Source organism: Lepidochelys kempii, chromosome 17, assembly GCF_965140285.1.
Source record: "Lepidochelys kempii isolate rLepKem1 chromosome 17, rLepKem1.hap1, whole genome shotgun sequence".
NCBI lineage: Eukaryota > Metazoa > Chordata > Testudines > Cheloniidae > Lepidochelys > Lepidochelys kempii.
The window spans coordinates 6838048-6854389 of NC_136396.1; the positions used below are offsets into that span (position 1 = coordinate 6838048).

Here is a 16342-nt window from a genome sequence, read left to right on the forward strand (position 1 = left end):
GGGGGGCTGAGAGCATGTCAGCATGCTGTCTTGTAAGTTCAGCAGCAGACCCCCCCCCCCGCCTCTCTCTCTCATGCAGCTTTCCAACTAATGGTTGCTTTGTCTCGGAGCAGATAAGCATCCGGATGTCAGAAATGGGGCTTCCAAAGGGCATATCCGCATTCCTACAGTAATTCAAAAACAATGACAAGAGTGGCCATTTGACTAAAGGGGATTATGGGCCGTTTCCGGAGGCTGATCAGAGAGCAGTAATGCAACACCTCGTCCACACTGGCAGCGGTCCAGCGGGGGCGCAGCAAATGTTATTCCACTTGCCGAGGTGGAGTACCAGCAGCGCTGTAGCCGTGGAGTCAGAGCCCTCTACATGCCTTGCCAGTGTGGACGGGTAGTGAGCTAGTGCGCCTGGGGCTCTTTTATTGCACTGTAACTCGCAAGTGTAGCCAAGTCCCAAGAGGAAATAGCTATGTACATGCTAGCTCACATTAAATTAAAAAAAAAAAAGTTTTTGTATAACTTACTCTTCATTTGAAATATCTCTCTAATCTTAACTTCCAAATATATGGTCAGGATGCTTTCACTATTAATAGCCTATAAAGTGATTGGATAGGAACAAAACTGTATCTTGTCTTATGAGTTATTGGGTTGGAATAATACTCCTAAAATTCCACTGTGAGACTGGACCTCTCATCTCCCTTTGTAGTGTAGAGTTAGGGATTAAACTGTGTTCTAGTGATGAGCCATGTGATCTTGTGGTGTTCTAGTGATGAGACATGTGATCACAGATAGCAGTGGATTTTGTTTTCAAATAATGTCTGCTGGTTGTCTTCTGTTTTTTAAATCATTGCTCACTGGTAGAGACTACGTCATGGTTATCTTACTTTAACTTGCCCTCCACCTGACAGCAAGTCTCAGATTTCAGTCAGTGAACCAAGATGAATGCAAGAACCAGGATTATGTTGGCTAAATGCTGAGACCGTGACACCTCAAAACTATGTAGCATTAAAATGTCCAAATATGCCTAATAATTGTCAGTCAGGCAATATACTTTAAGTAATACACTTGTGACTCATCTCTGTGAACTGAGTACCTTGATTAGATTCTTCAAACAAAATCAGGGCCTGGTTAAACCCATATTTTAAAAAGAAAAGGAGTACTTGTGGCACCTTAGAGACTAACCAATTTATTTGAGCATGAGCTTTCGTGAGCTACAGCTCACTTCATCGGATGCATGCCGTGGAAACTGTAGCAGACTTTATTTATACACAGAGAATATGAAAAAATACCTCCTCCCACCCCACTGTCCTGCTGGTAATAGCTTATCTAAAGTGATCATCAGGTGGGCCATTTCCAGCACAAATCCAGGTTTTCTCACCCTCCACCCCCCCACACAAATTCACTCTCCTGCTGGTGATAGCCCATCCAAAGTGACAACTCCTTGTCTTGGGTGGCTTGGGAAGTGGGGAAAGCAAGCAAAAAGATTAGTTACTCAAAGCTCTATTCTGAGACCTCTAATCTTTAACCATTGATCTAAATGATGTTAAGGTGGGGATGAGTACTTTGGCTATCAATTACTCCACTAGCATAACTGCTCTCTAAAGGTTCTAACCCATCTGATGAACCATCTGGGTCTCCACAAATTCCAGCATGTGGGATTATCTGGTTTCAGTTTGATAGTTTAAAAACCTAGGAAACTACACCTGAAAACCTTCATTAAAAACAGGATAAAGATTGCAAAGTCAAGCACTCAGAAGTTAGAAAATACCAGAATTAAGGTGTCCTGTGCAACTAAATAATGCTAAGATTATAAACAAAGCAAAGACAATCAAATTATTTAGCAATTTACAACAGGAACAATAAATGATTCAAATGATTCCAAGTGTGTGACTTTAAAAAAGATTTGTTAGTGTTAGAAATGCAGTTTTTTCATATTTGAGACTAGAGCAGTTAAATGGCAATTTTTACACAGTATATTTTAAAATATTTGAGTAGAACAGAGAAGATACAGTGTATTAATTGAGTAGTCCTATGAAATTATATCTGGCTGGATTTCTTCTGGCCTAAAAGCTATGCTTTTTGATATTGCATTAGCCACTAAATAAATACTGAAGTAAATACTAATAAACTAAAATTCGCAGTCAGTCAGATTGAGTAGAACACTATTCTTCTCAGTTAAACAGTTGACGTAATGTGTTTAACAATGTTTGTCCATGATTAGTATTTAGTTTTTTCCTTCTTCCTTGAAAGTGCTATATGTAGCATGTCCATGATAAGATAAGGTGTCAACTTCGCTGGATGTCATTCCAGTATACACAGACCATAGAATTAACAGGCCTGTTCATATGGCATCAGCCCACAGTGTGTCTCACAGACCGTCTTCTACCAATGTACACACCTGAAACTTGAGCCTAATTTTTATTGCTTCCTAGGAAACCTCATCACCTGTTCAGAGATGTCTTGTTAGCAACTACCATGTGACGTTTTAGGTGCCAAATGACACCCTCATTCATTAAAGGCTTGTGTAAGAAGCTCAAAATAAACTTCCCATCCCCTAGTGGTTTGTTTGATAAACTTAAGTTTGCACCCAATATAGGATCCTCTTCTTCGCTCTTATTGACCTCACACTGTGCGATCAGTGTTTTAGTCTAGTTCTTAATGTTTTAAACCTTTTGATTAAAAGTTGTCCAAGAGTTAAATTTTTCTGATGCACTACTTTGCCAGCAATTGATACAACCAAACTACCAAAAATATTAAGTAATGTGATAGGAAAGGTGCCATTTCCATTAGGAGTGGATATTAGACTTCATATTCAGACTAGACTCATTCTGAACTTGAACCTTGAAAGTGAGAATGTTACTTCTGCTCATAGACGAAATCTTCTATTTTTCATTTTATTTTGTTTAAGCTATACAATACTAGAGAAATTTTGCCTGGGTGAGGGAGGGGAGGAAGTAGGAGAGCTAGTCTTCTCTTACCTCCCTGGTTTTCTCAGAAAACTACAGAAAAGATCATAGATAAATGGGATTTGGCTAGCAAAAATATTAGTTACAGGGTTCTGCTGCACTCATTTAAGAGGTATAATCTGCCAATATACCATACAAGTTCTGTGCAGACATCAGGTTTTGTTAAAATAGCAGTTAAAACAAACACCTGAAGTTTTAGTTTACACAGACTTGTTACAAGGAACTGAAATAAGTGATTGTCACTTGTGATGTACTGAAACTCATCATAAAATACTCCTCTTAAGAGGTTTATGTGAAAAGAATAATGGGAACTTTCAGTTTTGCTCTTTCTGTTTTTGAAATGTATCATATTGATGCTTAGTGGTAGTTGGAAATCTAATATAAGAGGCACTGTCTGCATGCTTATTTATTGTGATCAAATATTTTATTGAAGATTTCAAATAAAAATATGGGTAAAGACGTTGTTGGCTTATTCCCTTGCAGATATTGGAAAGAAATGGTAAATAAATATTTACAGAAGCAAAGAGTAGAATGGGCACAAGAAATAAATACACTGAAGTTTTATTAGCCTGGGTTTAACAGAAATATTCAAACCACATCATAAGAAATATTTAATTAATAAACTAATAGAATTTCCTTACTTGTGTGCAACTAGGGAGGAGAATATTAGAACAAAGAGAGCTATACTGAATTTTGAAGTTCTAATAGTGTACACTGAATCAAACTTCAATTTTACTGTTTTGCAACTCTATCTTTTGAGCTTTAAGGCTAATCTTAAATCTTTCTCATGGTGAATTTTCAGTAATCTCTCTTGGTTCTTTTAACCTTGTAATCATACCTCCTACCATCATTAATTCTCTTAACTTCCTGCACATCCTTTCTCCACTATTACTGGCTTTCAATATCTCTACCCGCTGTCAAACTCTGAATTTCAAACCTAATAAATAATACAGTTTAGCTTGTTTTGTTTGCTGATAGAATATTCCACGAGAGAGAAATGGAGTGAGACTCTGGGTATAAAATTTTCATTAAAAAAATTAGACATTGAACTCTCATTAGCAATAATGTGAGTTGGATGGATAAAACGTGATGCATCGCACTGAAAATCTACCTCTGTCTGGAGAAATCTCTTTTGTACTACGTTTGTTGGCATAATAAAACCAGTGTGTTACCCCTTGAGCAGTTTTCCAGATTATAGAAGCTTGAGCAGTTTTCCAGATGATAGGAAAAAAAAACTCATTCATAAAAGTTTAAACTGAATAAATTAACTTTGCTGATGGAGATAAGTAGTCAGCCAAAGTTATTTTTCTCAAGCGGTAACTTGCATCTGGAGAGCAATTTAATAGCATTTCAGATCTATAGACCAATTTTTTCATTATTCGTTGTGCCTTGTGGATATCCTTGGTGTTTTGTAGAGCCACATTATAACCGGTTCTGTGTTAATCTGGGTTCTAAAGGTTTGTGTTTTTGTTTTGTAGGGGGGGAAGCATTTTGTGTCAAGTGTACGCAGATTCCAAAGGCAAATAACAGCTTAACTTAACCATAAGAGAAGGCAACCTTCAGGCCATGTGTAGATAATATAAACAATCACTGGAATATTGGATTAGAAGCAATTAGTGATGTTTCTTAAGTTATTTTACTTTTAAGACATCAACTTTTAATTGACTGACTGGATGTTGATGTTTGGTCTTGAACTGGGCTATGAAGACTTTCAGTGGGGCCTGTAAACTGGGCTTTCTCTGACCAGTCAAATGCTTTTATGACTTATTCACAATTAAACTGTTTTCTTGTCTTCAGAATGCTTGGAACACTGTTGGTAATCCTGTTTTTTATGGTAGTGCCTAAAGGCCAACACATTGTGCTACACACTGTATAAAAAAATACTATATGGTCTTCTCTGGAAGAGCTTAGGGTCTAAATAGACAAGACAGATGAAGGGGTAAAACAAACAACTAGAGAGAACAATGTGATGGTGACAAACATCATGTTAGTGCCAAGATATTGTGAGGTGGGGGTTGGTTAGCAGAGGATAAGCTAAATGGAAAGAAAAAGTAAGAGAAGGTTGGATGAGGGGGACAGGACCAGGGAGAAGAAGGTAAAAAAGGGTAGGTTTGGAGTGAAGATGAGATGTAGAGACTGAGGAAGGGGGAAGGGTTGGAACAAGCTGCTAGTCACACAGGGCAGGAAGAGTCGAGTCAAAATTGTAGAATGCTCTCTAAATATCTGAAGTACTTTTAGTTTCACTGCTTCTGGACTTACCAGCTGGAGTCTCTGGCTGCCTCCTCTGCAGTTCTCCCCCCAGAGCTATATAGCAGGGGAGAAAGGAGGCACCAGCAGGGTCATAGTGCTCCCATAATGTTGGGGGGGGTGGGTCCCCAACACAGTTCTGCGTCCAAGGCAGTGCTGTGGAGGAGTGGCCTTGGTTGGGCCACATTTTACTACCTCTTCCTAATATAGGAGTCCCTCTTCTGGATGCTGCTTCCTTTGCCGTCTGGAGTTTGCTGTTCTAGTGAGTCCACTTCAGATGACTTCATGCATCTGAAGAAGTGGGGTTTTTCTCAGGAAAGCTTATTCCCAAATAAATCTGTTAGTCTTCAAGGTGCCACCGGACTCCTTGTTATTTTTGTGGATACAGACTAACACGGCTACCCCTCTGACCTTACTATTATATTGTTGGCCTTGAGAACTCCCTGGAAGAAAACCCTCTCAGTATTGTCTATAAGTGAGACTGTTTTGTACATTCCTGTATTTTTGTTTGCTTTGGAAGGCCTGGTGTGCCCAACTAATAGATGTGAAAAATTAGAATTTTTTTCTTTCGGGGGAAGTAAGGGAGTAGCTGGAGTGATGCTCTTCTGCAGACTGGATGTGGCGTATTCCCTCTTTATTCCAATTTTAGGAATGTTCTGGATTTGAAATAGCTTTCATATGAGATCTCTTGGAAATGTGATAATTATGTGTATTCTTAAATACCAGATTATTACTCCTGTTCTGAAAACATGTATTTAAAATTATGTGACTAGAGGGTCACTCCATTGCGTATGTAGGCTAAGCTGGCAGGTGGTGGCAGGAATGCAGTTTCTATCCCTGAACCTGTAGCAATTATACAGGATAATGCCACTAAACCAAAATATTGTTGTTGAAGTTGTTTTTCTTAAATCCAGTTTAATATCAACAGCTTGCCCTTGATCAGTGTCCTTTTGGTGTTGCAGCCAAAAGAATCACTGCTTGCAGCACCAAATGGGCACTGTTTTTAGATGAACTATAATAGTTTTAGCTGGGAAAAGGTAAATGATCTAGCCTGAGCCAGGCATAGTGTGGAGGTAACCATAATTCAGATCTCGAGCCTCCCACCTCTTTAGCCCATATAGCTCCTGATCTGAAGCAGCCCCCACTCTTCCAGTCCTGAAACCCACACTGGTTCCAACTCTGTGAAAGCACCTCAGTCCTGATCTGCAGTTTTGTTTGCTTGACTCATTTCAGCTGCTGACTGAAATACGAAGTGTGAAAAGTAACAGGAATGAGTCGTTGATGCTTGGCTCAGTTATCTCTGATACAGCCATGCTCCTCTGCCTGCAGCACAAAGTGGGCCCTGTGCAGAAGTTAGGCTTTGCTGGTTTATGTTGATGACAATCAGAAGGGTTCTTTCCACTGATGGCTAGAATGTTTCCTGAAACTTTGGAATTGATTGGCTGTGGTCTTCGAAAGTTACCGAGATTCAGATAGTTAAACAGAGACATGCCATTGACCAGAATGTTAGGCCTCGTTTTGCTCAGCCAACAATAAAATAAATGCTGTTGAAGTAAGCAGATTGATATCTAATCCCTGGTTATTTACTAGGGAGCTTGGGCAAACACTGCTCTAGATGTCAGCTACACCAACTGGTATAATGAACCATCTTTGGAGAAACAGACTATACTCTAAAATAAAATAATTAACTCTGATGAAGTTAATCTCAGTGCAGATATTTAAAATCTCTTTCAATCTAACATATGTAACTATATTTTGTAGACTGACACAACTTAATCCCAGCATATTATATTCCTGTTTTGTTTGTCTTGTTGAAATGTTGTTGGAAATATAACATCTGAGGAAGTGAGCTGTAGCTCACGAAAGCTTATGCTCTAATAAATCGGTTAGTCTCTAAGGTGCCACAAGTCCTCCTTTTCTTTTTGCGAATACAGACTAACACGGCTGCTACTCTGAAACCTGTCCTAACCATGAACTACATGAATCTGCTTGTTTGATTTTTGAATCCTTAAATCTGCTTCTCTGGTTTTTGAACCCTTAAAAACCCTTAAAACTAGGCCGTTCTGAAATTGTTTCAAAACCAGAAGTGATGTATGTTTGAAAATTTATTAAGTGGATGATGGAGGTTGGCATCATGTGCTGATTGGAGGCAGGAATCGAAATTTCACTAACAAATGAGAGATGATAGGTAGAGAGAGAATAGGCTATGAGGGGCCTTGAAAGTAAAGACAAGCAGCTTATGTTTGATGCTATAATAAAGAAGGGGAGCCAGTGGAGGGATACAAAGAAAGGAGTGAGGTGATGAAGGTGACAGGCTAGGGAAATGATTTTTCCAGCAGTATTGTTAATGGATACCGATGAGGCCAGACCTGTTTGTTTGTCAAGACCTGAGAAAGGATGTTGAGCCAGCACTCCTACTGAGGTTAAAGGCTGCCTAGATTAGAGTGTTGTTGAATGTGAACACAATTATGAAAAAATTGAGTTAGCTGACATGCTGATGACCATCAATTTACTCCGGAACAAATTGTGTTTTAGAATAACATCAGTGAACTGTGATTGAACCAACAGCTCTACGCTAATTGGTAAGCTATGGTCAACATTGTCAGCTGACTTGATTATTTGTAATCAAGTTAAAACATACAGTTTTATACTGTAGATGAGCCCCAAGAGATTGTGTGAGAGTAAAGTTTGTGGATAGCTTTAACTACTGCAGCCTTTCTGCTTGCGACTTTGTTCCCCTTTCAGGGGAACTTGCTACGTTAAACTACTGCTTTCTGGTTCCTGCTATGCTTGGCTTAGTGGAGCCTCTAGTGCATTTTCATGCAAGCTTTGCACGGTCTTGGGAGAGAGGGAAACCACGCAAAGAGCTTCTGCTTTCTTTCACACAGTTGCTGTTTGTGCACAAAGTAGTAGAAGAGATTTTTGCCCCATAAAAAGAAAAGGAGTACTTGTGGCACCTTAGAGACTAAAAAATTTATTTGAGCATAAGCTTTCGTGAGCTACAGCTCACTTCATCATAGTTACTAAAGGAGTATGAGAGGAAGCATTTCATTGCATGTCCAAGAAGTTGTTGCCCAGAAGCTGATACCGAATGATTAAAAATTATTTTGGCTTGTTGGCCATTTTTGATTTGTGAACTATTGATTCCTCTTGAGAAGGATACCTACAATATTGCATTAGGTAAAACTGAGAGCTAGGAGCAGCCTATTTATATTTAGCAAAATAGGCCAACAAATTTTGTTGCAGGAGAAGCAGTTACTGGTGGATCTAACTGCACAATTAATGCCTTATTTTTTTTAAACACGGACATAGGGTTTTGAAGCCGAATGTACAAAAAGTATGAAAGGTGTGTAAGAAATGTTAGTGAAGAGAAGTGTAGTACAGTGAACTTTTTCTTGCTGGCACTGGAATATGTGTCATAATAACAACTTAGGTAAGCAAAGTATCAAAAAACCCAGTCAGAATTCAGAGGAATAGCACATCATTATCTTATTAGCTGGATATTTTAAATTCTTGTTGCAATAAAGGTTTAGATTCATGCAGATAACTGCAGATTATCACTTTAGATGACGTGACTATTTTTATGACAATATGGTATAATAGAAGGTAAAGAATGCATTTGTAAATTAGGGCTATAGCTGCGTGAACAAATTACCTAGAGAGATAACAACACTGTGTGAGAAAATACTGATTTTGTGAATAAAGAATGAATTTTTAGTGTGATGACTGGAAAAAATAGCTATTGAAAGTTGTTAGTTTATAAATTGAAACTTCATGACCCAAACATGAATAGATGATGGTTCAGCTGTTATAGCCTTCATCTTCCAGTAACAAATTTTGATTAGTTTCAGTGATGCGGAGAAAGTAGTGACTCTGTGGACAAAGGAGGCTGAGAGGTCATAATGGAGCTTGTATACAAAGAAATATGCATGTTTAAGTAAATTTTAATATTTAAAATTACATAAAAATTACATTATTATGTCAATTACTGTACCATTCATTAGAATCAAAATAATTAAAGTGAAGTATTATCCAATAATATGGGATTCAGTTTTATTTAGGATTTGTAAGTACAATTTGATAGGTTTCCAAGACCTCAGTCACCTCTCTGAACTGCCTTACCACTTCTCCTAGCTTTAGGGCAAAGTAAAATTTGTGGCACATGAATGGAGGAAGTTCTGTTAGAATATACCACAATATGGGTTGAGTTTAGAATAGTTCAGATGCCTTAAAAATATTATCTTTTTAAATGTCAAGGGTTTAAAAATATTCAGTAATGTTTTTGAATGTAGCACCTATCAAGCTAATTGCTTCTTAGACATAAAGTTCAATTTTTCAAACTACACGAATTATGCCTTCATATAAATATATTCCCTTGAGAAAATGGCTGGTGATAAAATCGTCATTCTTCTCATATGCATGATGTATTTTCTCACCCTTTTATTTATTGTTGCACATACACCTCATTTATGGGATTGTCTATCATTCCTGAAAAAACTTGGTAATAAGAAAAATAAATTTAGGGAAAGGTTTTATAGCAGAAGAGTTGAGAATTTTTTTTTTTTTTACTCACAGAAGTGGTTCCTCCTCCCCGCAATCCCAAAGAATGCGAGAGTTCTGCAGTACGTTATCCTTTCAAACCCTTCTCTCATTATAAATGAGTGCTGCACTGGAGTAACATATTTAAACTTTTACATATTTAGCCTTTTAAATTTAATCTGCATGTTCAGGTGCTGTTTGGAGAAACCACCTTTGTTACATATTTATTATAAATATGGAAGTGCATTTAGTTGCTAAAGTTAACCTGATACAGAGCTCAACAGTATAATTTTTTTACCTAATTTAAAAAATATCTGTAAATAATATTATAAAAACGCTTACTTGGACCCCTAGTCCTGCATTATATAACATGCAGGCATTGTAGTTTGCCCATGTGGAGTTCCATTCAGGTCCCTGGAGGGTCTGTGGGAACAGCAGTCTCTTCATACATTGTGAATCGCAGGATTGGTGGGGACTAAATCTGTCATTTATTAAACTCTGCATAGACTCAATCTATGCTGCTTATGATTCGAGGTACTCCCACAGTATACCAAAAGGCTATCCATCTTATTCTTATTTCTCCGCATTGGGTTTCAGACAGTATTTCTCTTAATCCATTCTTGCTGTTAGAGCAAAAGACTCAGCCCTACAGTCTGCTTCTTGCAATAATTTTTACATTTACAAAATAGCTATATTTCTACATACGATGTCAACATAATAATAGCCCAGCTTGTAGCAGCTGGTTGTATAGATTCTGTTTCCAGAAAAAGCATCATCAGAGAATGACAATCCCTTCCTCTTGGCCTTCCTCCGTAATGATATATCCCCAAATACACTGGCCTGCTGCTGCAATATATATTCTGTAATGGGTTTGGAAAAGGGTGTGGCACACTGAATAAAAAACTATAAATTTGCTGTCCTTGTAAAATGCCTTTCCTAGCTCTCTTACACATCTAGTTGAATTACTCTTTCTAGTCAGGCAACAAAAGATCTAAGAGTAAAGTGAAAAAAGGAGTAAATAATAGGATTGAATAATAGAAGGAACCTCTAGAATAATTCACACTTATGAACCATAGTTCATGTGTAGTTTAAAGGGATACTGTCAACTTGAATTTTTTAACTGATTAGTCTTAAAAATAAAAATCCAGTGATGTTTTTCTGGTCCTCTGCCAAGGGGCTTTTCTTAGCAAGTGAGAGTTGCAGTCCCCAGAGCAACATCATCAGATGTGTTCAGGCTCCCTCTGAAAAATCTCCTTCAGAGCCTGCACACTTCCACCTACCTACTGATCTCTTCAGCAGCGTCGTTGTGGTGATACTCATCCCCTGGGCTTGCAGAAACATGTCTGTCCCCTTCCTGTTCTTTGCCCCTTGTTGCACTGCTTGGATCTGGGGAGAAATTAAGGGTGCTGCTGGTGCTCTCCAGCCCTTTTTGATTTCAGTCACTCCTCAGTTCCCATTCCTGAATGTAGTTCCTCTATCATGATTATCACTTCTTTCTGTTGAACTAAGGTATAATTTTTCTTCCTTTTTCTTTTATTCTATCCAGTCCTCTGAAATCCAGATGAGAGAGAGAGAAGCTTTGTTACTTACTACCATTACAGTGCAGTCCCATACAGTGAGGCAAAAAAGAGCCAATTCGTTTTGATCCAATCCCTCCCTCAACAGAGGGAGTTACTATCCGCAAAGAAAAGAGTCTCAGCTACATGGATTAGCTCTGCTTTTTCTTTAGAAGTAAAAATGTTTTATGTTTGTTGTGTCTTCTGTCCGAGGATCTCAGAGCACGGTACATACATTCATGAATTGGGCCTCAACACATAATGAGGTAAAGTATACCTATTTTACAAATAAGAAAACAAAGATAAAGTGCTCCTCGGTCACCCAGCAGCTGTCTGGCCTCACTGGGAGTAGAATTCAGGTTTTCTGGTTCCCTGTCCTGTATTTTAGTTACAGAATCATAATCTCTTTTAGACATTTCAAAAGAACAAGGATGGACTATGTGACGGAATGGTGTGTATGGTATTTTTTTTACTATTGGGTATAGTATTTTTTACTATTGGGGTAGGGCTAGTATTGAGAAAACGCTGAGCGAAAAAATCTCTTGACGATTGTGGTGGCAGGGGAATGATTTTTGTGAGCTGTAAGTTTGCTCATGTGGTTTGATATCCTTTCAGTCTTGTCAGGGTAGTCTGAAAATTTCCAGTGTTCATAAATTATTTCATAGCCCACATCCTTTCTTCCTACAATTTTAAATAGTCTCTTGTAGCCTTTCAAAGCTCAATGAGAAGTGGAGACATTGAAGTTGGCTCATCCAGTTTTCCTTTGGCCTGGGGCAGCTAATGTTCTGTAACAGTTGGGCTTCTGTGTAGAATACCACTCTGGGAAATTCTACTTGTTTCTGTCACCAGTACCTCACAGCTACAGAATTTTTGTGTTCAGCTTAAAATAAAAAACAACCCATAATTCATGCTTATTTGTCATGAAGGTATTTCTCAGCTCAAGTGCATGCTTTTGTCCTTGGTACATAATTCCCTGTGGACAATAGAAAACGTAGTCTGAACCCTTCTTTTCTGCCTCTGTTTTTCTTCCTCAGTTGTTGTTGCACGCGGACATTGTTCATTACTTTTTGCTCTTATCTTTTGTTTCTCTTTCTCCTCAAATATTTTTCCCTTCTGTAGCAGAATTCGTGGTCTGTGTTCTTGAAGCTGGTCCTATTTTTGCTTCACAAAAGGGCAGGAATGAAAAGTGTTTGTTTTTGGCCAGTTTGTTGCCCACATAATCATTGCTAGCCTGGAAAGCAGGAGAATGGGTGTATCACAAAACATAATAGAGCATAGCTTGAGAATCTTGGTCTTCTGCATAGCATAGCAATCTTTTGCAACTGTGGTGGAAGATAAGCTACGTGAAACTCATTATACAGTATCAGACTTTTAGAGACTGTCAAAGATGATTAATAAGGACCATTGGCAGTCTTTCCCAAATTGTGACAGGTTTGCCACTGGTAGGATTTGAATTTAGGTTAAATCCATTTACTTCACAACTTATTTTTTTTTTTTTAAGAAGATGGTCCATGAGCTAATAAAGTTTGAGAAATTGTGATCTATATAAAATAAGTGTTTTGGTCTCTACTTCTAAAAGATTATAGGAAAACCACCATTGCAGTTGGTACAAATTGGCAACCTTGTGATAATCTCAGCCATAAATTGAATGATTGTAGACTAAATTATCACCCCTAATGGACAGTTACTCTGAGGGATGGGAAAGATTGCTGGGGTTAGTGCTGCTGCCTGTGCTCTTAACTGTCGTGCTGTTAACTTTCAGTTTCCAGGCTGCTCATTAGCATCTTTCAAAAACACTAAACACGTGCCCAGGATATCAAAAAATAAGTAAACACAAAATATTGAACCAAAAGGTATTATTCAGAAGACATACTCAGTTTAAGAAGTTGTAATCTTAAACTCAGTATGTCTTCTGAATAATACCTTTTGGTTAAACATTTTGTGTTTACTTCAAACCGCTACACATGAAATAAAAAAATGCTTTTATTCAAGGACTACCTTCATGGAAGAAGCATGCTTGGGCTGTCTCCCACAATCTTCATCTCTCTCTCTAGTTTGGGATATGATCATCCTCTGAAGATTTCCTAAGGCCTGATCATTATTCACCCCTTCAGGTGAGACCAGGGAGAAGCACATACTTTAGATGCCCCTATTTCTTGTCTCCACATGTTTGTCTGGTACTGTTTAACAGTATGTTTAGCTTTGAATCCAGTTGCAATGTAGCTGTTGTCAGCAGTATCTTGGGAGCTTGGGGCCAGTTAGTAAATAATTGTTGTAGAAATGTCTTTTTTAAATGATCACTGATAAAATAAAATAAAAATAATGGTGAAAATCTAAACACGACCAGTTTGATTTGTGTAAACACATAACCAGATGAACTTAACAACATATCATGTTGTAAGTTACTACAGAGCTCTTGCAGCACCACTGGACATTGACAGGCTCCTGGGGTTTTCTAAGCATTGACTTCCCCCATCTCTTCAGTTCTGCTCTGACTGGGATGAAAGTGTTCTTAGGCAGAGACCCTAGATGAGTCATGTGGTCATGGGACTGCACACAGAATTTATTCACCAAAGCGCAGTTATACTTTCAAGATCTTGGGAAGTCTCACTTGCCTGAATCATTGCTGTTAATAGCATCAGTTAAAACAAGAGCTTATTGGGCTGACTTCAGGCCAGTCAAAAAATGTGTTCTTATCTGTGAAGGGTCTCCTGAAAATTCAAAGGTTTGGGATCTCTTATTGGCCCAAATACTTACATCAGCTCAGGTTTGATTACTTGATATAGGGCCAGGTTTACATTTAAAACGCTGCCGAAGCGCAATTGCAGCGCTCGAGTGAAGCTGCTACTATGCCTATGGGAGTTGGTTGTGTAAACTTGACCTCTGTCTCCTTTCTCTTGGCCTGCAGGGGCCAGAGGTTCCACAGAGTAGCCCTCTGTAGCAAGCCCTGTGGCTAATCTAGGAGTGATGTTGATTTGTTCAAAGGGGTTCTCTGTCGCAAATGTCTTAGCTTTTAATTGTTTGTATATTGAAGGAAAGACAGAGGTGCATTAGTGATTCTGATTTGTCCTGAAGTGGAAAGGATATGCAGAATGCGATTTAAAAAGGAAGGAAATACCTGACTGTGGCTTTTAATATGGGGAGACTCGGAAATAATTTAGTAAATTAGACTTCATTGGAGAGGATCGAGCTAGGTCTTGTTTGTTAATCCTTTGTCTGCTGTTTTACATTAGGCTTACCACATGTTTTCATTACAAAGTATAACTAATGGGACTGGAAAAGATGATATATACCACTCTGTCTTTTTTTCATAGTCTATTTAAGCTAATGTCTGGGGCTTATAATTTTTTAGTGGTTAAGTGCAGGATGAGGATACCAAGTTTCTCAAAATGGGATACACATACTGTACAAGAAGAAAAGGAGTACTTGTGGCACCTTAGAGACTAACAAATTTATCTGAGCATAAGCTTTCATGAGCTACGGTAGGGAGATTTATATAGACAGAGAACATGACATTTATATAAAACATATAGGACCAGAGGGGTGGTATCCACTTAACCAAAGATAAAAATGATCACCACCTGATTGTACGCATTGTTAGGTGGATTTGATTCTGTAAAGACATTTATTGTAGTTCCTGAGCTTGAATTTGCTTTGTTTTCAAAGATTTCATTTTGGCTGGGTAACTTCTGTTGATGGTAATAAATTGGAAAGCTAAATACCCAGGCAAGCCTTGAAAATTTGGGGGACAATGACCACCTGTGGCATTCCAACCTCAGTATGAGTTAAATGATTTAAGGTCCTCTGAAATTAAACAAAATTCCTGTATGGTGCTGATGTCAGGTCTTCGTCACACCACTGTCCTATAATTGAGTAACTGTCAGTTTCATCTCTCTCTTACATCCAACCCCATCTTTTAAAACAGTTGCAAATAAGGGCTGTTTAAGTTCCATACATAGGTAGTAAGAGCCATTCATATATTTTAATCTTTAAAAATAGATTACCTCCCAGAAATCTGTTCTAAATGTAAATCAGAGCTTAGGTGTGTACAGCTCTAGTCTGAGGACACGGGCATGGCTACACTGCGTCCCCTCAGTTAAGAATGTTTGTCTGTCCTGATGTGCAGTACGTATTAACATCTGTTTCATTATGAAATTTGTCATTTTATTTGAGTTCTTCCCCTCCAGCTGGAAGACCTCGGTATTTTTGTGTCTGCTAGGCTTGGTTTTAGTTAAGCAAGGTGGAAACTTCGCACCTACTCTCACGAGAGGTATGATAGACTCCGCACATGAAGTTGCCTTAAGTGCACTGTCATATAAATCAGAGCTTCACAGTGAAAGCATCAATTTTGCTCTTTCAGTATATTGGATTCGTTTTTTCTCTCTTTTTTAAATGAGTAGTGATGTGCTTTATTTTTTTACAACAGTTTTAAAACTGTGTTTTACACTGGAAAATATATGGAGGGATGATAAAAGATAACGGTCCAGGTATGTGGCTCTTGCCTTCAGACATAGAATGTGATTTGCTCTTGCCCTGATTAATGCAAAGACTTGGCCACACAGGAAATTCTTTTAGTGCCTTTTCCTTTCCAGCCATCTTTTTCTTAGGGCTTGTCTACACTTACATTTTATAGCGCTCTATAAATGTGTGAAAAATCACCCCCCTAGTGCAACAAGTCTGAGTGCTTTAAAGCACTAGTGTAGACAGGCTCTGGGAGCCACACTCCCAGTGCTTGGAGCTAATCCCCTTGTGGAGGTGGAGTGCTGGGAGAGCTCTCTCCCAGCGCTCGCGCGTGACCACGTGCAGTTCAAAGTGCTGCCGCGGGAGCGTTCCCACTGCGTGCTTTGAAGTTTCCAGTGTAGACATACCCTTAGGTTCTCCACTTTTAATTCTGCTTTGTCAACTCCTCTGTCTCTGATAGGGTGCTAAGTGCATAATGGAATAAAATTGGAATGGAAAAACAAATGTCCTTTTTGTGTAATGTGAAAACAATAGTGATAATATACAGGCAAAGAAGGAAAAGTTAAAACCAGAATGATG

The 16342-nt window shown here is 38.4% G+C and overlaps 1 protein-coding gene across 5 annotated transcripts in view; it reads left to right on the forward strand.

The window, feature by feature from the left end:
• Positions 1-16342, forward strand: part of USP32 (ubiquitin specific peptidase 32) — a 154561-nt gene that overhangs the window by 36331 nt on the left and 101888 nt on the right. The window contains exon 1 of one of the 5 annotated variants that reach the window (XM_073315741.2): positions 11127-11568. The exons of the other annotated variants lie outside the window; for them this stretch is intronic. Coding sequence (XP_073171842.1) covers positions 11491-11568 — 78 coding nt within the window. The 5' untranslated portion in view covers positions 11127-11490. Of the gene's footprint in view, positions 1-11126; positions 11569-16342 lie in introns of those variants that run through there. 5 annotated transcript variants of the gene reach the window in all.